The 26,838-nt window shown below is 34.6% G+C and overlaps 1 protein-coding gene across 3 annotated transcripts in view; it reads right to left on the bottom strand.

Annotated features, from left to right (window-relative positions):
* Positions 1-26,838, bottom strand: part of Pcdh17 (protocadherin 17) — a 94,500-nt gene that overhangs the window by 45,813 nt on the left and 21,849 nt on the right. For all 3 annotated transcript variants that reach the window (XM_051160886.1, XM_051160888.1, XM_051160889.1), the window contains 2 exons: positions 13,212-13,270; positions 12,906-13,078 (listed from right to left, as the gene is read on the bottom strand). In XM_051160886.1, coding sequence (XP_051016843.1) covers positions 12,906-13,078; positions 13,212-13,270 — 232 coding nt within the window. The remainder of the gene's footprint in view (positions 1-12,905; positions 13,079-13,211; positions 13,271-26,838) is intronic.

Here is a 26,838-nt window from a genome sequence, read left to right as displayed (position 1 = left end):
GTAATATATTCATATATATATTATACATATATAATATACATAGGTGTATTTTCATATATATAAATATATGTATGTATACATATGCACATATATATATATATATACATATAGAGGTAAAAAAATAGAACCTTTGTATCCTTTAAGACTAAGAAGATTGCAGATAGAATATCAGGATATCATCACATGAATTCTACAGTACTATGCACTATGGTAATTTATAGATGCATTAAATTTACAAGATCTATCCTGAGGAAAGTTCACATATAACCTCATAAAATCACCTAAAATTTTTCAGTTTGAAATTTCCTTAATATTAAGTCTACTTTATTTTGTTTTCTAACAGTATGAAATAATACATGTCTTATCAAACTGTACTATATAATTCATTAAAATTTTCCATGGCTTTTCTTGCCATCAGCTCTTAATTCTTTAGATATTGTTAACATTGTCTGTGTAAAAGTTCCAATGTCTATATAAAGAGTACTTTGTTCTATGTAATAAATAAATATAACAATTGAAATTAGGATGGAGTGACTTAGGACCAAGACCAAAGCAATTGCTTCAATGTCTTCCTTCAGTATGAATCTCAAAATGTCGAAAAAAAGAAAACCAAGAGGAGACAAATCAATTTCCATAAAGTATATATTTCGGTGGAAGTATTTCTTATATCAGACTTGCAATCCATAACAACTCTACTCCAAAGGATTGTATGGTTAAACCACTTTAATGGTCAATATTTGGTGATCATATAAAACTCTTAAAATCTAAAATATTATTTTTCCTTTATCAAGTCAAATGTTGGACCTGAACTATATATTTTACTATGATTTCATAAGATAGTGGATATAATAATTTCTCTAGGGAAGATACCTTTTCTTACACTGACACTTGAGGTTTTACCATTCTAATTGATTTTCAAAAGCTTAAGAAAAGGTTACAAAAGACATATTCACCTCAAGTGTTTATGTTCCTTAACAAACAATTTAAAATGTAAATATGACTGTACAATGAAAATTGATTTGAACTAACTAGGATTAATATTTCTGTTATTTATTCACCTCATTTAATGTGACTATTTCAACTCTTTACTATAAACCACTGTGTTGAGTTAGGATGCTGTCATGGGCTATTGACTGGATGCTTAATGCTATGTAGAGGAAACATATCATTTTTCAAAGTTATGAAAAGATTATTTCAAGAGACCAGCTTATTCTGGGAAATACAATAAATATCATGATATCAATCTTTAAACAGTCCTAAGAGATGAGACTGAAAACTGAAAGTCAAATGAAATTTGCATGTTGATATTAATTTACTTGAGTTGACATATCAAAGGTTCCAAGTTTTGTATTTTACCAATGGTATGTGCAACACACTAGCCTACCTGTTTTGACAAATGAATGTGTCATGATCAAGTATTTTGTATTTCCTGTTATTTTTGGGTTTTCACATATTTGAGTGCCATTTATATAACAGATAATCTATAAAGAGAATTAAGATCAACTCTGCCTTTGATGTTATAGGGAAGATTTAGAAGTACATATTTTGAGCAGCAATTTTTTTCAGTTCCACATCGATGTTACCAATTTTAATCTCTCCTTTCTAACAGTTAAAGACAAAGGGTTCCTTTGAAACTCTATTATATGTTAGGGAGTATCTTTCCTCTACTTCAGCTCATCATATATGTGCTGCTGTTTAGAGCTTTCACTTTGTTACTTAAGTGTTTCAGTCACTGAATAGCCAAAGTATTTTCCACCTTGGGATTTTGCTTCTTACTTGCCTTCCATTCCATATTTGCTGTCCCTTTTCTTAGATAATATTTTCTGTCTTCGCAAAAGGGCAGACTTTCATGGTACACACTTCTGAAGCATGTCTTTTTTTTTTTTTTTTAATGACCCTGTCAGAGCTGCTGTTATGGAAATTAAATGTGACCTGTTGGTTTTTGGAGGTAGAGCCTTATTTTGCAAGAGTTTCCTATTGTCTCACAATGTTTCTTCCGGGCTATTTTTAGCTACTAGGACACCATGGCTTCCTACAAACCCCGTCTTTTATTTAGTGACCTTTCCTTTCTTGTTGTGACTGACGATTCCTGCTTCCTGCCCATTCTTCTCTGAATACATCAAACTATTCATTATACCTCAAGGTTGGATATATTTTGCATACCCAATGACTATTTATACTCCTTATGGAGTTTATATTACCTTTCACAATAAAAGTCATGTTCATTTATTAAGTTCTATCCAAGAATCTTTATTTTTTGAATTATTCATTAAACAATTATTATTGTGGATTACCCCCATTTGCAAGCCTTACAGTCTTAAACTGACATGAAAAAAATACTTTATGTTTTTCATATTCTGTTAAGTATTGAATGGTCTATTCTTACTACTAGACTATAGGTTCCTTCCTTTCTGAGAATGCCGAAAGAAATATCATCTTAGAAGGATTCAAGGTTCTGTGTGTGCAAGAATGTTTGCCTCTTATTCTCAATCATTACTGTCTGCAACAGTGCCTGGCACATACCAGAAATTCAGTAAATGCTGCACAAGAAGTCATTCCAGTTAGAGTAGTTCGTTGATGCATAGTGCCCACTACTCAAAGTTGTCAAAAATCAGTGTAGTATTTAAATGATTGTCTTTCTTCCAAAAAGAACATTATTAGCATCCATTAGTGAAGGCGTGCTGAATCACACGTGGCAGACTAGGTTCAGACTTAGCTGGTGAGACACGAAATACCACCATACCAGTCTAATTTTACTCTAGACCAAAGTAACTTTACCTGATTAATGTATTTATTTAACTTGACTACCAATTGTATTTCAACTGTCAGAAATTCTGAAAACCTAGGCCACAGTTCAACACTTTGTATCAATCTCTCCAGATGTTGTAGCCATCCAGAACACACGAAGTCGCTTCTGCACCTAGGAAAATGGTTGTGGCATTCTACATCTTCTGAATTTTGAAATATTGAGGCCTGTGGATTTTAATCTGGTCCATATTTCTTTTACAAGAATAATTCTCATCTAGTTAATTGGATTTAACATAAGCTATACAAATGACTTCCTAATGTATACATTTTGACCTCTCTAATTACCAAATGAAATTTTTAGCTGCTTCCACTGATAATTCCATATTATCGTCTCAAAGTTTTCTAAACCAATATTTCTACTGTAGATGCTCCCCTTGTAAATTTATACTTTCTTAACAACTTTCGCAATCTGGATTATTGCTTTCTGAGTTCCAAACATCATACATATGAGCTTGAAAAACATATTGAGATTAATCTACCTTCCTGTTTTAGAATGGCCTCCTACAATATCTGAAATATTCTTTTTTCTTTTTTTTTTTTTTTTTTTCTTTTTTCTTTTTTGGCACAATTGAGGCTCTGAAAGATACAGTCTCAATTAATTACCTATTTACTCACTTCTATAAAAATAAGCATTGATCACACCACATGCTGGCGAGGATGAAGAGAAAGAGGAATGCCCCTTCATTGCTGGTGAGAATGCAAACTTGTACAATCACTTTGGAAATCAATCTGGCGCTTTCTCAAAAAACAGGCAATAAGACTTCTGCAAGACACAGCTATTCCACTCCTTGGAATATACCCAGAAAAATGTTCCACCACACAGCAAGTATAAATGCTCAACAATGTTCATAGCAGCCTAGTTCATAATACCCAGAACTAGGAAACAGCCTAAATGCCCCTCAGTAGAAGAATGGATAAAGAAACTGTGGTACATTTACACTATGGAATACTACTCAGCTATTAAAAACAAGGAAATCCCGAAATGGATGGAACTAGAAATGATCATAATGAGTGAGTTAACCCAGAAGCAGAGAGACTCACATGGTATATACTCACTTATAATTGGGCACTAGCCCAAAAGGCATGTCCCACGAAAGCCTTCACTTACCAGGAGATGGGATAGATGTGAGGACATCCTACTGAGACTCTAGGTAAGAGAAATATGGGAGATGGGGAAATAGAAGGACCCAGAGGGACATAGAAACCTACAAGAAGAACATCTTGAAGGGTGGATTGGGGCCCACAGGGGTTCTGCTCAAATTATTTGCACTAACCAATGACAATACTAGTAGTAAACATCAACCCCCTACTCTGATCTACCCAATGGATAGGACATTCTCCACAGTTATGTGGAGAGTGGGGATTGACTCTGACATGAACTATGGTGCTCCATATTTGGCCACCTCCCCTTGGTGGAGAGGCCTGATGACACTCAGAGAAAGAATAAGCAGGCTACCAAAATGAGACTTGATAGCCTATGACCATATAGTGGAGGGAAGGTCCCCCTCAGTCTTAGACCTAGGGGAGGGGAATAGGGTGAAAGAGGAAGGGAGGGAGAAATGGGAGGATACAAGTGATGGGATAACAATTGAGTTGTAATCTGAATACATTAATAAAATTAATTTAAAAAAAAAGAAAGTAAAAAAATAAGCATTGATCGTTTAGAGAAAACCAACACAGAAACCTTTGCTGTGGAAAGCCTTAGTTAAGATAAATTAAATAATAAATTGTTATGAGTCTAATACAGGCACCAAAACTTCTTAATCTTTAGCAGTGGTCATTCCTGGTAAGTCTCCACTGCCTCAAGCTGTCTTTTTTCTTCCACCCTAGCTTCCTGACTTCCAAGACAATGAGAGATACACAAAATCTCCTTAAAATAAAAGTTAAATCTTTAGGCTCCTGATGATCCAGTGATCCTCCATCTGAGTTCACTTCACTGGGTTTCTAGGCACCTCCCCAGTCTCACAGCTGCCATGCGCACTCACACCTCCCTACCCACCTGCTCCTAAAAGCAGCTTCTCACACATTGCTCGGTATCATTTGTGCCTCCGAGAGTGGCCTGTCACCTCTCCTCCTCCAAATTCACTCTGCCAGGTTAACCCAAGGAGTTTCTCAAATGTCTTCTACCTCAGGGTCTTTAATCTGGGCTCTATTTCCCTTCCAAAATAACATGATTTGTGTGGACATACACCTCACTTCTCTGATATCATAGCTCATGTGCCAACTTCTCTTCAACAGCAAAAGCTTTTTGAGGACATCATTTGAGCCTTAACGCATCTTTGTAACCATTGTCAGAGTTACTCTTTATAAGAGAATAAGTGAGCAAACAAATGCATGAAAAATTCCTCTGCTTCCAGCATTCCTCCTTGCTCCTCTATATCAGGGAATGGAAGTTGGGAAAGTATAAATGTTGAGAACAATGAGGAATGCACTGTCCCAGTGTTTGGTGATAGGTATTACTGTGGTATCAATGACTACATATATAACAATATGTTTTATTATCCTTTCCCATTCTTATGCAAATATAGTTTAGAATCAACAATCAAGTTGTAAATTTTGACTGCTGACATATTCGTATCCATAAGAAATAAAAGGTCCTACAGAATCTAGATCTGGTATGCCCAATGTAGACTGAATTTTCAGCTGTGTGTTACAAGACTTTGGCAATATAGAACAGAAAGAGCTGCAGCATTGGAAATTATAAAACAGAAATTACTGTTGCCTGTGCTACTCCCCTGCCTACTAGAGAAGTTGTCTTATAAAAAACACAATTATATGTCTGACTTCATCTTAATGATTAAAAATATCACTTTGGTTAAAAATCAGAAAACCTCTAATGCCCGAATTAAATTATGAAAGTAGAAAAATAAAAACGGGGCGTGGTTCTAACACCTATTAAGTTAGCAAAGCTTATTTATTGCTATTTAATTAAAATAAGGCAAACTTTATCCTGAGTATTTGCAGTTTAAAGGCGTGTTCCTAATTTCAAAAATGTGCTAAATATTAGTAAAAGATTATTTTTTAAAAACCCACACAAAGGGACTGGAGAGATGGCTCAGTAGCTAAGATCATTGGCCAGTCTTCCAGATGACCTGGATTCAATTCCCAGCACCCAAATGGGAGCTCACACCTGTCTCTAACTCCAGTTCAAGGGGATCTGACATCCTCATGCCAATGCACATAATATAAAATTAAATAAGTTACTTTTTTAAAGACACAAAAAGAAAAAATATTTGCTTTTGTTGGGCTATTGAGAAGTATAACCATTCTAAGGCGTAGTGACGATTTTGGACCTGAAGAAGTCCAAATGGATTAAAATTTGTATGAGAACTTCTTAGGAAAAGTTATTTGTATACTTAGTAATGGAAGAAAGTATCAAACTGACATTGAATTTATCATAAATCATTTCACTGTACTTAGGAGTGTTTCATTAAACAACAAATATGAGAGGACAAAATATGTTCGCACGTTATCAGCTGCTGGGTAGCAGAAGCAGATGCCTGTGCTGAAGACAAGAATTCACTAAAACTTGGTTAGTTCAACTACAGCACAGCCATGATAATGAAAAAGTCAAAATAAAGTAAAGATCATAGATTGCTGAATGTTTTTCTCTAGGCATGAGGAAACCAAGTCAATACTTACATCCCTAGGAAGGCAGCCAAGGAGTTTGGGGCTTCTGACATGCTGGTGGATATGAAAATTTTTACATGGCTAGAAAGTCCTTGCAAGTCTTCAAAAGTAAAACATTTTTAAAAACATCACTTATATGAATTATGTGCAAGTTATGTCTTTGAAATTTTGCTTATGCCTTTGTTCTAGCATTAAATATTCAGCAGCTCCTTTCCACTCTTCTTCTAAGAAATTAATTTTCAATTTCTTTCCTAAGAAAAATTTATTGTTGATGAGTTTGCAGCAGCCCTTTTTATCAGCATCATAGACTGGCAAACACTACAAAGAGGATGGACTTGCCCATCACCTCTTCATGCTTGTGCAAGTACATTTGCTTTGCCCCGTGGGAAGGCATGGGAGGAGTAAGGGGTTTCTTTGTGAGTCAGAACTCCAGAAACTATAACACGGAGCAGAACACAGAACACCTGAGAGTGCAGAAGGGCTGGCTGGACTCTAGTTCTCAGTTGCAAGGTATTTTCAAAATAGGTCAAGTACGTGTTCCACTCCTAATCCTCGGTTCAATAATCTACCTGAATCTGAATGAGGACTGTACAATTGCCTTAGCTTCACCTCATTTCCACTACAGTGTCCCTCATTAACCCTCTATGGCAAAGAACAAGTTGTGAAAGGCTTCTTAAACTGTCTTCTTCACAGGTACAAACAAAAATACAGTGGGAATTTAGTCCTATTCAGGAAATCAGGGAAGGTGATTTGAAAGGATTGGGACCCATCTCCACCAAACTGGAAAACCATAAAACAAAAACATGTTACTGAAGATAGATTAAGCATGATTTCATTACAAAGCCCACAGGGAGAATTATTGATACATACTAGCTTGGGCAACGAAATTAATCATAGGAAACCAAGTGCGTTTGACATAGTCTGTGTTTTCTGTGAAATTATAATAACTAGATTCTATTGTGAAATTCTTCTTAATAGAATGAAATGTAAGAAGTGTTGATCTCTCTACATGGAAGAAAGGTAGGATAGCCATAAATTAGAACAAACATAGAAATGACTTCTAAAATGAGCTATGAGGACAAATTTTGATATGACAGCACCTAGGAAGCCAAAAAGTTACCAGAACCCCACAAGAGGTGAATGAACTCCCCACAACACAGGCCTTAGATCACATGATGCAGACCCTGCCACCTCTGGTGAAGGTTGCCAATAAAATTGCAAAGCAGTTTTCTATTCTGCGAGCTGGCTCAGCTTCTGTGAATCAGGAAGAAGTAACAAGTAGTTTTTATCCATGGTAAACTCAAAACTAGTATCAGGTAGACAAGTGTGTGGCACGTATTTATGAAGACATCCATTTACTATTTAAAAATATAAGACCCAGCTATTCCACTCCTTGGAATATACCCAGAAGATGCTCCAGCACACAACAAGAAAATTTGCTCAACCATGTTCATAGCAGCCTTATTCAGAATAGCCAGAACATGGAAACAGCCTAAGTGTCCCTCAGTAGAAGAGTGGATAAAGAAACTGTGGTACATATACACTATGGAATACTACTCAGCTATTAAAAACAAGGAATTCCCGAAATTTGTGGATAAATGGATTGAGCTAGAAATGATCATAATGAGTGAGTTAACCCAGAAGCAGAAAGAATCAAATGGTATATACTCACTTATATCTGCATACTAGCCCAAGGGGCATGTCCCACGAAAGCCTTCACTTACCAGGAAACTGGGACAGAGGGGAAGGCATCCTATTGGGACTCTAAATGAGAGACGCATGGGAGAACAGCAAAATAAAAGGATCCAGAGGGTCCTAGAAATCTACAAGTAGAACAATATGATAGGCAGATTTGGGCCCAGGGGTCCCGCTCAAACTAAGGCACCAGCCAAGGACAATACAGGAGGTAAACTTTAAACCCCTTCCCAGATCTAGCCAATGGTCAGAATATTCTCCACAGTTGAGTGGAGAGTGTGATACGACTTTCTCACATACTCTGGTGCCTCACATTTGACCATGTCCCCTGGAGGGGGAGACCTGGTGGCACTCAGAGGAAGGACAGCAAGTAGCCAAGAAGAGACTTGATACCCTATGAGAATATATAGGGGGACGTAATCCCCCTCAGGAACAGTCATAGTGGAGGGGAATAATGGGAAAATGGGGGGGGGGGAGGAATGGGAGGATACAAGGGATGGGATAAACATTGAGATGTAACAAGAATAAATTAATAAAAAAAATAAATAAATAAAAAAATAAAAAATAAAAAAAAAAAATAAAAAAAATAAAAAAAAAAAAATAAAAAAAAAAAATAAAAAATAAAAATCAAACAAAACTACTCCTTTTTAGGCAATATTTATAAATCACTTGGGAAGAAAAGCTTATTATTAACATTAAAATCATTTCTAAGACTTAATTGAAAACCAAAAGTAAATACGTCCATAATGAAATCAAAGTATGAATAATATTTTGAAACCTAAGTGTAAGTTAACTTCAAAAGCTCTTGAGAGAGTTTTATTCTTAATAAAACCATATGTGAGTCTTCTTTACAAAAAAAAAATAGCATTATATGTATTTTATTGGCTCTTCATGTAAGTAATTTTTATTTTCATGTATTTTGATCAATTTCTATCAATTATTAAATAAAAATGTTTATTAAACATTATAAAATCTACTTTTTTTAACAAAATAGAAATGCTATTAAACTTAAACAAGTTAAGTTCGTATGGCTATCTAATTATCTGCTTATGCACCTATCCATTTATGTACTTGTATTATTTGATAAAGGTAGAAAGGGACAGGTAGAAAATATGATTAATAAATGCAGATGAAGGCCATGCAATTCAGTGAAAATAAAAGGAACTTAAGTACAATCTTTAGGTTTTTCTCAACACAATAAAAGACATTAAAATAGCTTATTTCTCCTAGAGGTTTTATTAACATAAAAACCTTAAAGCTATCATCAGCTGCAGTGTAGTATATCAGACCTTCAATTAGCTGCTGAAGCCTTTCAAGTATTTTTGCTAAAATAATGGGCAATGCCTCCTGCTCTGTATTTGGTATTGTTAAGCTGATGGCAGCAAAAATATAAAGCTATCAGGAGAAGAACAAATGGATGAAAAGAATTAGCTCCACAGAAGTGGAGAGGAAAAAAAGTGACATTTAAACTAAGAACAAAATCTCAAGATGTGTAAGTTATCTCATACGATTGTTAGAATAGAAAGGACCATTGGTAGTATGAAGAATTTTTGTGGAACTGCGATTCATTTATGGATTTTAAATAATATAATTGAGAAAGAAAACATGACCTTTGTAGAGAGACATCACTTAAGCAAAAACAAACAAACAAACAAAAAAAAACAAAAGAAATGACATAAAGATACAAAATACGATATGGTGCTGATTTTCAACTAAAATCGCATATTGTCATACATTTTGTTAGGCAAATAAGATCTTTCTATTTGCTGTTTCCTCTTGCTTTCTCTAGAAATTTTTGAGTGTATTGAAAGTTAGAATGCAAGATTTGAACTCATCATGAGATCATTATTTGTACATGGCTGTCACCATCAGCAAAGAATGTGTCCTCTACACATGCTCACTTAGGTACGTGTGGCACCGCCTGTCAAGGCGATTCTCTAACAAATTAGCAGGATATATTGACCAAGAAAATAGCTACATACTTTTCCAATTTCTTCTGAGTAAACTGTTTATCATTCAACTTATATAAAACACTGATTAGAAGACAGGCTCTGAAAGCATATTTTTGATGTCACATAGTTGTATGCTGTTTTATTTCCAGTACTGTTTTCACTGCTTACGACTGGCATGCATTACAAGTACGTAGCTCTATTAAATGTGGGAGAGATGACACGTTTGTAAATGCTAAATAATTAAATGGCTAACACTGAACTAAGTAAAATGAGTAGTTAATACTCAATTGATGCAGTCCCAGAACTTTGATTTCTTTTCTTAGCATGAATGATATCAACTCAGATACTAACTTACTCACTAATGGTGTCTTGATATTTCACCACAGCCAATCAACACACATCCAAAAGACCACAGAAACAACCACCCATTTGGAGACAAAGTTTTTAGAAAATTCATGTTTTGCTCATATGTACTTTTACTATTAAACAAGTTAATACTTTTGAGTGCCTTTACTTTCTCCTATCAAATAAACAAAAATTTTAACTATTTAAGGTGAAACTGGCTAATGTTCTAATGTTTCAATGTTCTACTTAGACATAAGAACCTAGTAAATTCTAACTCTGTTCTCTGAATTTAGATACCCAGAAAAAAAAAACAGACATACATATACAAAAGAATGACAGGAAAAAAAAAGAAAAACAAAAATAAATAAATAAATATATAAATATATATATATAAAAAAAAGAAAGACAGAGAGACAGATAGGATAGCGATGAAAGACATGAGAAAAAGAGAGAGATCTCAACTATGCTAACTACATATGCTTATTTGAAGAGAACATTTAGGGTCAGTTCATTTTAAGGTTTGTAAACATCATTCGCTAAATATTAGAACAAATATTTACTAAAGTAGAATGTAAAAAAATTCATGGATCCATAAGTAAATAAAGTATTATAGCTAAACTTATTTTTAAAATGGAAGCCAGTGTTCTTTCTTGCATTAACCATAGATCCCCTCAGTCTGCCTTTCAGCTTCGTAAGAACCTTCCAGTATATTTCACAGGAATATGTACAAATACTTTACATGACAAGAGACATTTATATTGGGAACTTCACCCTTATGAAGGCAATTATAAGTAATATTAATTGAAATAACCAATGACTTTGACTTTCTTTATGAATGATAGCAACATTACCTTTTGATATTGAAACTGAGGACATAGTATTATTCTATAATTTATATTTTCATGGCATACTTAGCCATTTCTTTTTTTACAGGAGAAAATACACCAAATACATTACTGCTATAGGTGAATGGATATAAAGGAATTATTGTTTAGAAAGGGGTTTTGCTATGATTTATTATTTTTAAAATGCCTTTTAAAGATTTCACAACATATATAAAGTTCATTTACTGTATACAGCTTTATAAACTATTTTCAATGTGTTTCTCTTGGTCCCCTTATTAATCACACACATAAAAGGGCGAATTCCAAGGTCTGCATTCATATAACGAAATCAGTAATATAATGTGCCTAAAAGGTTTCCATAAGTTATAGAGCATACTAGATATAGATTCTATTTGCTTCTGTTCAGAATATGGTTTAAAACAGAGTTCAGTTATCTCATAATCAGTGATGCTGTTATGGTAAAATATAGGGAAAAAATGTATGTCTCACCCTTAATATCAAAACTAGCATTTATGTGAGGCCATGCTTAAATACAATACTTTTTTTCAATGTGAAAATATAGTTGTTGTTCTGTGATGAATATATTTTCCTTTTGATTTGAATACATCTAAAAATGTAGACTCAGACATTTTGACATCAGATGGATACATGTTTACAATGGAATTTCAATATAATTTGAAAATTCCCTAAGGTTATATACTCAACACAGACAAAAATGTATTTTTGAAGAACCATCACAAACTACCCAAGAAAGCGCATGTCCTTAGTTTAAATGCAGTCTCTCATTGGAAGGAATCTACAATAGTTTATCTTAAACATACATAAATTCTAGTAGTATCCTACTATTTAGGTAATCTGATTAGCATATGTTTATTCATAAAATTTGATCTATGTAAACATTCTTTTCATTTATATAAAACACCATTAAAATCATTAAATTCTCTTCAGTGATTTCACTGAAGAAATTGTTAGCAAATATCTCCTAGTGACTGAAATAACTAAGACATCAAAATTAATATGAAGTTATACCAAATGTACTGAAGACAAGCCTTCAGAAGGGTAATCCATACCAGTACCTTGTATATGTGTCTCATCTATAACAGTTTAAGCAACTTGAGGCTTATTTGGTACCTATGAGAACATACAGATGTAAATCCAGAAGAGCTGAATCTGGCTTAGCTCTTACTGCGAACTTAAAAATGCATTATGAAACAATCAAAGCTAAAGATAAACAAACATGGATAAGAAATATCAAATCTGTACCAATGTTTTCATCTAAAACTGTATTCCAATTTTATAATATAAATGATGGCATAATGCTTTTAAGTATCAAGCTTGTGCCTGTCAAATTTTTCTTTATTATTGACACCCAAACCAGGCAGTGTTAGAAAATGTCCATTAAGTCAGAATCTAGTGAGGAGAATCAAGTTCCCATTTTAAGACGATTCAAGGCCACTTCCTATTAAGACTGTGACAAGGAAAACTTTTGTTGTCAAGGATCACTGTGGGCTTTGCAGTTTCTCTGATATATTATCAATGTTCTAGTCCCATGTGACAAACAGCACTGGTAGTAGTGACAGGCTTATACATACAACTTTACACTTGGTATGCACTGGAGGGCATCACTCACCTTGTTCAAGTGGTTGACTTTTAGTTGAAGTAGTTTTCATCTTGAGTGCCTCCCTAACAGACATGTCACAGCAGGAGCCTTTGTTAGTGTCTTGGTCACTGTCAGCCTGATCACTGTCCCCGTGCCCACTGTCTCTCAGGCTTGCTCTTTCTGGGTCCTTAAACGTGGAGCTACTGAAATAGATATAAAGAAAAAGAGGAGAAAGTGTTGTCTCTACCAGTTTAAACCTGGAGAACAGTCTCTTGCAAAGCAATTTTGACACGAATGCAAATGTGGAAGCCGAGAAAGTTACTTAATAGGCCTTACCTTTGAACAAACTGCTGCCTGCTGCCCATGTAATTGGGCTCTGCGGGAAAATTGTCTGTCTGCGAAAGAGAAGGAAAAAAAATACGTATAGTTGTACACTGGACAAATCCCCTGCAGAGCAACAAGATTTCCTAGTGGAAAAATGATTAATAATTCAAAAATTCTCTTAATCTTGAGATTTGTACATTTTAATTAAATTGGAAATTCCTGACATGTAATTATGTAGTCAGAACAATTAAATGATTCCAGTCCACAAATTACCTGTTAAAGTAAACAATGAACCTGTCAAAACTGGCATTATCCATTAGTACCAGGATAGATAATGCTATCTATGTTGTTTCATTACACAGATATTAAGATTGAGTATTTGTGGGAGGAGTGGGAAAATGGCCTAATTTCTTCATATTAAAATGTGCATTATTTAATAACACTCATTTTTATACATAATTGCATCAACTGCTGGGATTCTATGCCCTTCCTGATGTAATATCATGTAAAGTCATCTACTCCATTAAAAGATAGATGGGCTTTCCTCATAATTTTACTAGAAACAGATACGAGCCCATCACGAATGGTTAAGTTCATTTTTAATTCATTCCCAAATACATCCCAAATACAGAAACTATATTCAAATGATCCATTGGAAATGAGTATCACTTTCTGAGTCTCTCAAATAGAGTGCTATAAAAAAAAATTTTTTTTTAAAGTTACTGAAAGTATTAAGAGCAACGACATTGGAAAGGCAGTCTTGTTTTTACTGCTTCCAAACTGACATGGAGTTCTGCCAACAAGGACTGAATTCTCCTTGTATCACGGAGCAGAGTCTTTTGGGAGAAATAGACTGGATCTTTCATAGAATTCCCTATACTGTACATTCACACACGTTACTTCTTCGTGCAGCTGACTCGGTAACAATGCTTCTCCTGTGTTCTGCATTCCTTCATATCACGCTATTATGCTCTGGAGCAGCAATGGGTTAGTACACAACCATCCAGCGTACAAGGATCAGACACGCGGAACATGCAACCCACGAAACAAGAGGGCCACGGTAAGGTTTAGTGTATCGAAGTATGTGCTTTCTTTATAAATAATAGTAATTTAAAACAGTAGGATTGCTTTTGCTTTCTACATAAAAATTAAATTTATTTCACTTTGTAAAACGCTATGGGAAGAATAAAGACGGGTTGAGGAAGACTGGTGAAAATATATTACACAAATTTCCTGGCCTTTTAGAAGTTTGAGATTTTAAAAAACACAAATTTTTTAATCTGTAATCTTTTTTATGGAACACAGTGGCCTTTATCATGGCCCAGGCAAGATTTTGTGAACACTGTAGATTCAAAATTTCCTTTACCCATACTTAAGGAATAATCGGTAGTCTAGTTTTCATCATCATGTATGTGAACCTGACTTCAGTGAAGCATCTTTTTTTTTAATTCCCATAACTACAAATTAACATCAAAGAAAACTATCTAAACTAAATGGATAGCACAATGTTTACAAAAGTATGGGCTAATTTTAAAAATATCTACAAACTTTGGAATATTACAAACCTAATAAAATATAATTTATTTCAGGTGGTGAAAAATGTGTATCCAGTGCATTATTACTGTCAGGAAAAAGCCAAATATAAATATTTTATAAGACTTTCATAAAACAGAGTATAGTATGTTAACAACAAAGAAAAAGTAAAGTGAAATTGAAAGTTAGTTGGAAAATATTGGTGTCACTATAAATACTATTATGACCCCAATTGTTTTAATTAGGTGAAGCTTCTTAAGTGTTGATTCCTGGTTAGTGAGACCTACAAGAAAGATTGAGAAAATTTTTCTCTCCTCACCTAAGGACAGTTTCTGAAAATTCATGAATATTAGCAAAGTATATTCTTCCTTTGAATAAAGGCCTATGAAAGATAAAAGATTGTGTTCATAAAATGTATACAATAATAATTGTGAACACAGCACATAAGTACTGCCACCCACAACTGTTTAGACGAAGGTAGAGAAATAAAAAGAAGGTAGAGAAAAAGTGATTTGGAAAGAAGAAGAAGAAAGATAAAAAACAGAAGGAAGAAGCTAGAGAAAAATACAAAGAAAAGAAAAATAGATATGTATGAAGGTGAAGCATAAAAGGGGTGGGAAAAAACACAAGACAAAGAACACATGTCTTATGATCCTAGAGCTATAAAAGTATCAAATACACAAGCTTACAATTTCATTAGTAACTCAGTGTCAAAAGTTTAGGAATATTGTCAGTACGTAGTCATTAAAGTAGCTTCGAAAGCAAGAGACAGTGTTTGTCTCTGTGTAATTAACGCAGAGTAGCCAGTTGGCTTTTTGCAAATACATAACTAATTCACTCTGAAAAGGATACAGGTTTAATAGAGACAGAAAATTTCTCTTTATCTGTGCTCAGGGGTGTCTGAAATTCATTTAACATTATCTGAATATAAAATAGCAATAGACACGCTCATTTGTTTATTTTATGTATATGAGTGTTTTGTCTGCCTGTATGTATGTTCACATGTATATACCTGTTGCCTATACAAGTCAGAAGAGAGCATTGGATTCCCTGAAATAGGATTTACAGATTAGCCATAATGTGGGTGATGGGAACCAAACCTACAGACTCTGAAATAGCCACAAGCTTACTTAGTTACTGAAACAATTCTCCATATCCCAAGTAGTGTAACTTTTTAATTGAAAAACTGTTTTATAATTTCCCATTGACTTCTTTTTATATATATTTTATTCTTTCAGGGTTGACAATAAGGTGAGGCATGGGTGATAGAGTCCAAAATTTAAGTAAGGATTCCATTTCGTTATGCTTTTGCAATCTTTCTGTAATTTTTATATGTGCATGAGGTCCATATTAAATCTCATACACTCTGCTACCTCTAGCACTGTTTTTATTATTTAATTTCTATGCATATTATAACCATGAAATTCTGATCCAGTTTCAGGTATTGTTATTTATAGGTTGTTGAAGTCCAGGTTTTTTTTCAAATCCTATGATCTGAGCTAAATGTGTACTAGTGCAAATATGTACTAGTGACAGGAACTTATCCTCCGATCTGAAAGATGGACTTAGGTTCACAGGCCTGCCATCTGGTAAAAATAAAAAGTAAATTATCAGGTCATTAATAAATACCTTTCTAATCCATGGGAACCATGTCCCCTCAAAAGGTTGTTGGACATGATTGAGCTACCTGGGCTGTCAACACCTTCCCTTTAATAAAAAAAAAAATAAAATTAAAAAAAAAAGCTGATTCAAAGTGGGTGGTGTAAGATTTTTCTGGATAATGAAGTATGGAAAAATATTGTTTTATGTTTATTCGCCAGAGTGTGAGTACAATAATCACAGATTTCATCCAGCAACATTTACTTTAATGGTGTGCATCACTGTGAAAGCCTTCTTATACAATCAGCTTCCCAAATCTCATATGATCCTTCTCTCTTCCTTTTTCAGGGGAAAGCCTGAAGACTAGTATTCTGACAGTTTTTAAACACTGATTAGGAGTGACAGTCAAATGATGGGGTCCTTATTTCTTTCATCCTATAAGTATTTTACTGAATACAAGAATAGGTTAAAAAAATAATCAAATTATTATTATTATCATCATCATCATCATCTTCATCATCATCATCATCATCATTATCGTTATGATTGCCATGCTGTTAATGAGTTAATAAAGCAGCACTAAATTTTTAGTCATTCATTCTAGACAGCGTTAACTTGCTTCCACTGTCAAAGCTGCAAAATAATTTTGGCAATATTCTGCATGTCCAAAATACCCCAGATGATAGTCATTTACATTAAATATCTTTTAAATTTTTACATACGTATGTTATTAAATTATTTCCAAAAATAGAGACAACTTTACATGACATTTTACATGGCATTTTTCACCTGGAAAAATGCACTCATTCCTGAGATGGCTCGCAGTGTTGCCCACATTAAGATAGGTGCTGCCCATTTCCTGGGACTCGAGGTGAGTATATTAGAGCTGATGTTGTTAAATCAATATTTAAGTCTCACACTTGTCTTATATCCAAATGAATATGATCTTTTCGTCACAGTATTTGACTCAGTCTCTTTTTAAAAGACAGAAGCAGAAATACTCTGCACTGAGAATATTTACTTAAATAATGTGCAATTGTATAATCGAAAGATTATACATAGAGATAGAGATAGAAATCGCTGCAGCAGAAAATATATCCAGTTGATCATGCTAGATATGCATCAGCTATCATCACTTAGTTTTTCCTTAGTACACTGTAACATGAATAATTGAAAGGGCATATAATTCTATGAATTCTTCAGCATCTGTAGTTCAATGCAACCAGCATTATTGTAAGCAAGCTGTGCATCAGCCTAGCTTTCCTATGTTCTCTCTGGCCACTAATACTCACCTTTAACACAGGAAATGACTTATTTATTCTCCATTATAATTCTACACTATATATAATTGGTACATCTAACAAATCAACTTAATTATTAATGTTCTAATGATTAAATTGAACTTGAACAGAGTCACTTATAGCTAATTATAATGTGAAACTTTTCATGTGCATATAGGTAATAATACAATATGATGAATATATTATTCAAATTTTCCTGTTATCTTGTTATTTAACTTTAAGAGTTCATTGTAATATAAAGTATTCCCCAAAGGAGTGGTCTGTCTTTAAATCTTGTCAACTGTTATTATCAAAACTAACAACTATAATTTAACAAAGTTCCTTTATTCTCTGGATCTTGCTTTGTGTTTGTATCTGAAAGTTCTGCTTAGTAATGATGACAAAGGTTTCCTGCTGGTTTTTTTGCCCCTGAATTTTCTATAGCTTAGTGCTTTGAATTTAGATCTGTGAAACAAACTCTCTCTCTCTTCTCTCTCTCTGTCTCTCTCTGTCTCTCTCTCTCTCTCTCTCTCTCTCTCTCTCTCTCTCTCATGTGTGTGTGCATGTGTAAACTGTGAAGTGTTGGTCATGGTTCATTTTTATTGATTTACTATTGAATTGACTTTACATCTTTTCTTAAAAATTAATTTTCCATATCTGTGCAGGCCAACTTCTGAGCAGTCTCTTTTTAATCATTGATCTTTGTTTCTATTCTATTCCTGGTATAATACGGCCATGTCCTGACTAGTATAGCTTCTTCCTAATAGTGTGACTTGATGTTACATCCTCTTTTTTCAAGTTATTTTAGCTGATCCAATTCAAGTGTGTTTCTGTATAAATTTAAGAATGATCATGTTTGTATCTACAGGAATTCCTTCCACAAATTGAATAGAATTGGGTTTTATTTATTGATTACTGGAAAAGACTGACAGTTCCTATTATCTTCTGTGTTCTGATCCATACACATAAGATGACTGCCATTTAGATCTCTGGATAAAGAAAATGAAATATTGAGTCAAAAAAAAAGTAAGTCTTTATGTTGTAAACATGATAAAGAAATCAACTTATTTCACAAGCTAATTGTGGGTTGAGGAAACACACACAAACCTTTGTCTAAAAGTCATAGGCTTTCACACACTGTGAAATCCTACCACTGGTACAGTAAACTTAGATGTTCGAGATTCAGATAGAAGGAAAAAGAAAAATTCCTTTAAATTGGGGACACAAGGTTGATTATACCCATTGATGCCAGAGGTTTGAAAACAAAACAAGTTGAATGCTTCATTTAATTCAAAGGCATTGCTAACAAGCATTCTTTTTGTGGCAGACTAAACACCAGGGAGTTTTAAGAGCGAAATAATTTATTTTAAGCCTTTTCATACAGACTTTCCTTCTGATAGCTTTGCTTTCAACAGAATATATCGTTTGGTTCTTTCTACATTGCTGAAGTAGGCAATGGCGTTTTAAGCCACTAGTTATAAAGTTATCTGACAGCACCTATGGCTTTGGAGTTGCTAAAGAGCATAAGTACAGCAATAAATACATTTATCGCTGGTTTTCAGAATAATACATTTTATACAAGTATGGTATAGTAGACATTTGTGTTTTCTTCCTAAAGGAATAATAGAACACTGGATAGTCTTACTATGTTGAGGAAAAGCCTGTGTTCCTTTAGATTAAAGTAAGAAAACAGAAACAGCTATACCCTGTAAATAAAAACATTTGAATCCTATGCTCAACAGGCATGACTTAGACTACTTTAAGGTAATTTGCTCCTATGTCAAATACTTTACAAATACTTTACAAATGTTACCTGTTCTATAAATGATGCTGATAATTTTAATAGGTTAGGTACCACAATTTAATTATGCAATTTATAAATCTTCAAGGAAATCATCTTTGACTAGAGGAAATTGAGATTATCAGATGCTAAGATGAGTGCTATTCTGTTGTATAAAGACAGACACAATGCAGAGAGTGCAACTCATTCCCCGTATGTGTTTGCTGAGTTGAATTGTGAAACCCCGGGGCACTGATGTGCCACTAAATGCCAGATGTGCTTCCTCCTTGGCAGTGGTGTAGCATTTGCCATTATTGCATGTCTTCTGATAGAAATAAAATGATATTTAATGGTGGCTCTTCTAACAGCCTCCCTCCTCCATCCAATATACTCAGCCTCTAACACCAGTCTTCTTCCTTTGTTGTTGCTGCACAGGTGGCATCTGGAGCTCAGAGTTCTTTTTTTTCTGCCTTTTGTTATCTCTCAGGCAGACTTTCTGTCTCTGGAGACTGGTTTCCTTCCTGCCTGCTTTCTTTCCATCTCTATAAAGAATTCTGAAGGATGGTTTCCTCTAGAAGTGAAACCTAAACTGGGTTCTTTACAATTGAGCATTCAGGACTAAGAACTCAAACATTACATACTTGCACACATATGTGTACATATACATACATACATACATGTGTGTGTCAGTGCGGACGTGTGTGTGTGTATGTGTGTTTATAGAAATTCATTTCAATTCTCAAAAGGATTCTTTCCAGTGACATCAATATGTGTAGAAAAAGAAAGAGAAAAGTGAGGAAGGAGGGTAAATCAGTAAAATTTTTCTTAGCACCATGCTGAATATTGAATCTTCCAATAGATGGATTCCCTTATGATCAGATTTTATTAAGGAATTTGGAAGAAATACATTTTATAAGTTAATTATATATTCAAACCAGTGTTTAGTAGTCTAATTCACTTAGGAATTGTGGGGATGCTTTGGAACCCCATGGCACTGAATTTGGATGTGTTTCTAGAGTATTTTTGTAGATTTGGCACTGGTGGAGTAGAAGCGCTCTGTCCTATGTTAGGATCTATGAAACACTATTATTCGGTGTTTATTGTTCATTCATCTCGATTGCCAGAGTAGACACACTGGAGTTATTGTCCACATTCATTTTAAACAGAGAAACTGCTGCTAAGGGACTGCCACAGAGTTGCCTGTCACCTATCCAATTCATTTCCAAGCAGTGACACTTGGCAGAGACTTGCCATGACTCCCCTGTTCTGTGCTGTTTCTTTCAGATAAGGTTGAAAAATAATGAGCCATCTCAATATTTTTTAGAAATAAGTTAATGAGAAATTAGTGCAACTTGCTCTTAAGGGCTCTTTAAAATTACTATTATATACTAAGCAAAATAATACTATTATCATCCCTGACCATTTTCAGAGTGCCTGTGCTTTTATCGTTCTACACTTTCATGTTAAATTATTTTAATAATACTGAATATATATACACACACATAAAATTCTAATAAGTAGTTTTTTCCCTCACTAGTACCATAAAAGAACTATAATGGCCATTTATTACCAAATACACAAATGCATGCATTAAGCTTAAGCATATGATTACTTATCAGCATTGATACCAAAATAAATTGTCAAATAGGCACGTCTAAGAACTTATATTATAGATTCAAATGAAGTTTAAGAAATTATATTTAACCAGTCATTCCATAAAATTCCCAAGCAAAAATAAAATTTATAAGGGGAGCCATGCATGCAGTAAACCTAGGACCCATGTTCAGATACAGCAAATGAACAGCTCATTCTCCATGGCTGTGGGGAGAACTGGGACAGCCTCTGACATGAACTCTGCTGCCCCCAATTGATCAGTTCCCCTAGGTGGGAAGGTCTGATGGCAGTCAGAGGAAGGGGAAACAGGCTATCCAGATGAGACCTGATAGGCTGTGGGTGGAGGTCCTCTTTTGTCAGAGGTCTAGGGAAGGGGAATAGGGCAGAAGAGGGAGGGAAGGCGAAAATTGAAAAATACAAGGAAAGGGATAACAATTGAGATGTAATCTGAATAAATTATAATAAACTAAAATAAGGAAATAAAATAAATACAAAGGAAGCCCATTTCATCAGCTCATTTTGCCACCGTACTGAAGTTAAAAGTGTAAAAATACAATGAATTTCTATTAAATATGGTTCTGAAGTCTTATGACTCATAATGTTAAATCATTAGTCAAAAGATAATGTCAATTATTGCTTTGATGCAGGTGCATTTTGTAAACAAGAAGAAAAAGTAAGAAAAAAAAATTCTATTTTCTTTGTGATTTTGAATGTTTAATTCATGTTATCAACATTACAGGCAAATTCTAGTTCTTAATTTAATAAAAATAAAAGAAAAGAAAGTTAAGGAATTCAATGTGAAATTTGTACATGGATTTCCATTTACAGTCTTTCTTCTAACTCTCTGTAGGTATAGAGAATTAATTTTAATAAATATTAACAAGTAAACCAAACCAAAACTGGTCAGTGTATTTTATCACTTAAAATCAATACTTAGAGGCACTTAGTGCTATGAATTTTCCTCTAAGTATGCTCAACCTCCTTAGTCATCAGGGAAATGCAAATCAAAACAACTCTGAGATTCCATCTTACACCCATCAGAATGGCTAAGATCAAAAATTCAAGCGACACCACATGCTGGCGAGGATGTGGGGAGAGAGGAACACTCCTTCATTGCTGGTGGGAATGCAAACTAGTACAGCCACTTTGGAAATCTATCTGGTGCTATCTCAGAAAAATGGGAATAGGGCTTCCTCAAGACCCAGCTATTCCACTCCTTGGAATATACCCAGAAGATGCTCCAGCACACAACAAGAAAATTTGCTCAACCATGTTCATAGCAGCCTTATTCATAATAGCCAGAACATGGAAACAGCCTAAGTGTCCCTCAGTAGAAGAGTGGATAAAGAAACTGTGGTACATATACACTATGGAATACTACTCAGCTATTAAAAACAAGGAATTCCCGAAATTTGTGGATAAATGGATTGAGCTAGAAATGATCATAATGAGTGAGTTAACCCAGAAGCAGAAAGAATCAAATGGTATATACTCACTTATATCTGCATACTAGCCCAAGGGGCATGTCCCACGAAAGCCTTCACTTACCAGGAAACTGGGACAGAGGGGAAGGCATCCTATTGGGACTCTAAATGAGAGACGCATGGGAGAACAGCAAAATAAAAGGATCCAGAGGGTCCTAGAAATCTACAAGTAGATCAATATGATAGGCAGATTTGGGCCCAGGGGTCCCGCTCAAACTAAGGCACCAGCCAAGGACAATACAGGAGGTAAACTTTAAACCCCTTCCCAGATCTAGCCAATGGTCAGAATATTCTCCACAGTTGAGTGGAGAGTGTGATACGACTTTCTCACATACTCTGGTGCCTCACATTTGACCATGTCCCCTGGAGGGGGAGACCTGGTGGCACTCAGAGGAAGGACAGCAAGTAGCCAAGAAGAGACTTGATACCCTATGAGACTATATAGGGGGACGTAATCCCCCTCAGGAACAGTCATAGGGGAGGGGAATAATGGGAAAATGGGGGGGGGGAGGAATGGGAGGATACAAGGGATGGGATAAACATTGAGATGTAACAAGAATAAATTAATAAAAAAAAAATCAATACTTAGGAGTAATCTAAAGTCCTCAACATTTCTTATGAGCTTCAAAGGTAGTTTTCCTTTTAAGCAAACACAAAGCGCCACATATAATGCAAGATTTTGAATCTCCAAAAAGTGAATCCATTAAATCAGATTTCTGCTTCAAAACAAGAGTAATTTACCCAATTGTGAAAACTGAGGGTAAAATACATACAAGTAATGGTGGACTTTCGTTCAAAAAGTATGACAAGCAAGGAATATTTCCAGATTTGGACACACTGCTAAATATTCACTGAAAGGTATTAGCTATCCAGGATATTATTTTTATGAAGTATAAGAGTAAGTATAAAATTCAATATGTATATTCAAAACAAATAATCTCCTTTAGTAAGGTAGCCATATACGAAATAAAAATCAGACAAAGGTCATTACTGTTGTTGGTACTGTAAACTAAGGAACAAGAAGTGATTTTTATATCTCTAATTTTTATCATATGGTCACTTAAGTATCCAGCCCTGCGAGTTTGAGGTCTCACTTCACTCAGTTATTTTAATTCTAAGAATTTCTTTCTCTAAGGTAAGAACTGTCCTGTTGGAGCTTGGCCTGATGTGTTTTTATCCTAATCACTGCTTGCTGTCTTTGTGCCCCAAGTATTTTTATGTAACCTTGCCTAAATTCTTATTCCTACATGACCAATTAAAAAGCCTCCACACCTAGGCAGGAAAATGGGATAGGCATGGCTGTGGTTCCGGGCCTTTGGAAGACAAACAGAATCTCGGGAAGGCAAAAAGACCACATGGAGGAAGAAGAAGAAGGAGAATCACCATGGGATGGGAGTAGAGCCACATGGTTGTGGGACTCTGAAGTTCTATATGGAAAGAAATGCAGAATAGCAGTTATTTGGGGATTGTGTATGGTAACTAGTCCAAATACAAATTATTAGAAGCAGATGGGATAGGATAGAGACTGGGAGTTATGGGAGGATAGCTTAGGAGGTAATATCTGCCTTGCCCCAGGTAAAGGCTCATTTTGAAATAGAGCAAGCATCTCTGTTCCCATTGGTTGCTAGAGGGGTTAGAAAATATTGCAGTAATAATTAGCTGAAAATAAACATCATTAGGACATACTTATAAATTAACCACAACAGTGTTCTGATAAGATGACAGTCACTTAGTGAAACTGTAGCTCAGGTCATTCTAACTCTAGTTTGGAATTATAAGCATCTGTTTTCGGTTTGTTGGAAACTGTTTAGAATTCATATGGCAGAACTTATTTACACCCATAGCTAAAAATGAAGGGAGAAAAACCTCAACATTACTAAGTTGTTTCTGCTCACCCGGGTCTTTGGCCCATGGTTCTTCCCCCATTTTTTAAAAGGCAAAATTCTATTTGAATCCTGCTGTGTCCATGAACTCCCACGCAACTCATGCCCATGTTTCTGCTTCAACAACAGAACAGAGAGTTATGTCAGAGAAACTGAATTAATCACACATCTTAAAGTGTTAGTTACCTACTCTTTAGGAAAAAAGTCTTAGACGTATCTCAATTCTTAATGGCATTATTCAAACATTTACCATTTCTTTCTGTAGTTACAACTGATATATGCTTATACTTGCACTATCTTTAATTGGGCTATAACCTAGATAGACAAAAGTAAGTCTCTTTTTTCCTCTCTGTAGCACATAGACATTGCTCATAGTGTGTACATTTGAAAAGGAACTGACTGGGGAAAAAAAGTTGCTCATATTTTTACAGTGGAGCCCACTGCTAGGTGATTTGTAGCATGTTTATGTTCAATTCCAAAGTTCTTAAAACTGCGCAAACAGTACCATCATGGGAACACCTGAAAATGAAATGCACTTAGACACATAAGGCTTCCTGAAGTATATTACAAATTCCTCTAGAGAACTCTTGTGATAAGAGTAAGTAACTGGGTTTTCGTAATTTTTCCCCCAGTGACGCTCCTCTCAGCTTTTGTTACTTCGAAGAACTCACTGTCTCATGGCCATGGTGTGTTCTTTTGATGGTGTTTCCTTTCCCAGTTGACAAAGTAATCATACATATAGGCAACCCCTCTGAGTCTAATATATCCCTCCAACCTCACATAGAAGGCCAATAGAGACATAATCATTATTTTGGAAAAGGGGAAATAGTATCTGTGAACTACAAAGTCACAGTAAGAAATGTGAGTTAAGTTTATTTTGAGTCAAAATTTGTACTTATGACCTACCTGGCTCATCTGACTTTTATGTGTGTTACACTTACCATTATATTCCATTCTTTTATATTTATTTTATATTTTATATTATATATATTATTTATATATTTTTATATTTATATTATGTACTTAATGATTCTTATCCAAATAATAGCTGTTAAGCATGTGTCCCTTCCTTTCCAATGCCAGACTACACAATATCAAATGGTGTTGATCCTATAATGGTTATGATTTGAAAAAGCACAAGTAAAAGCATTGAAATCTATGGGACAATTTTGATAAGAATAAAAGAGCAATAATCAGTCCTGTGATTAAATATGAGAGGCACAGACTGCTTACGCAGTCTCTAAATTTGGAAATAGTCCTACTATAGAAGGCCAGGCTAGAAGAAGAATTATTCTACACAGGTTCTGGCAAGCGCTTGATGTACAGTATATATATGATGGGAAGAATTTTCCTCTAAATTGATCTGAGGTTCAGTAACTAATGAGTCTTGCTTCATAGCACCATTATCCACTCTGTATGGCATTCTGATCAAATATGCTATTCGGCGCAGTACAGTAAGTAGCATAATAACTCTGAATCTTACATTAGATAAATGTAGGTAAAACCTTCAGATTTCAATTTGTAAGTAAGAGAGGGAGTATGAGTGACTACAATTGCAGTCGTATGCACTTATTCTTAAATTTGATTTTTGAGGGGATGTGTACGCACGTGTTTGTCAAAGTGTATAAATGCTTGTGTGTTGAAGCCAGAGTGTTAGCTTGAGTGTCTTCCTCAGTTAACACTTCACTTTATATTACCAGACAAGTTCACTCACTGAACGCAGATCTCCCTCATTCAGCTAGGTTTAACAGGTGAGCAGTCGCTGTCAGTTGTCCCGTGTCTATCTAAACATCAGTGGGATTACAGGCATGCAATGTCACAACTGGCATTCTATCTGGGTATTGGGGACCTGAACTGCGGCCTACATGTGCCTGTACAGCAAGCATTTTACTGATTGAGCAATTTTCTAACCCCTGTACAGATATGTCTAATTGTAATTGTTATATAATTATTTTACAGAAATAGCTATTTTGACGTTAGGAACCCTCTCTTCCCTCAAGTACTCCCTGTGGCTTAAAAAAAAAAAAAGGATAAAAGCAACTTAGATCCTTTCACTTCAAATTTTAATTTCTTAGTTTAAGAAAATTAAAATACCTACAGTCTAAATTTCATAATAGATTCTTTTTAAAAAAAACTACTTTCCTAAAATTTTTATTTAAAAAATGGGCAACAAAACATAACTTAGAGAATGTAAAATAAGAATATACAGCACAATAAATTATTTCAGTAAAATTAATTCAAGAGTGATAAATGTTCTGAAATAAAATTCTTACATGATATACATTACTGATTATATGTATGTATATTATATACATATATATCTTATATGCTAAGATTCAGGAACTAGAATATCAGTTTTTTATGAATTGTGTCTGTATGTTACTTTCTTAAGGTTTAGCTGCTTCAAAAGGCATTGTCATTTTTAAGAATAATAAGAATGATATGTGTTGATATTCTTCTAGTACC

This window comes from Acomys russatus, chromosome 18 (genome assembly GCF_903995435.1).
Source record: "Acomys russatus chromosome 18, mAcoRus1.1, whole genome shotgun sequence".
NCBI classification, from domain to species: Eukaryota; Metazoa; Chordata; class Mammalia; order Rodentia; family Muridae; genus Acomys; species Acomys russatus.
This window is presented reverse-complemented; position numbering and strand designations above follow the sequence as displayed.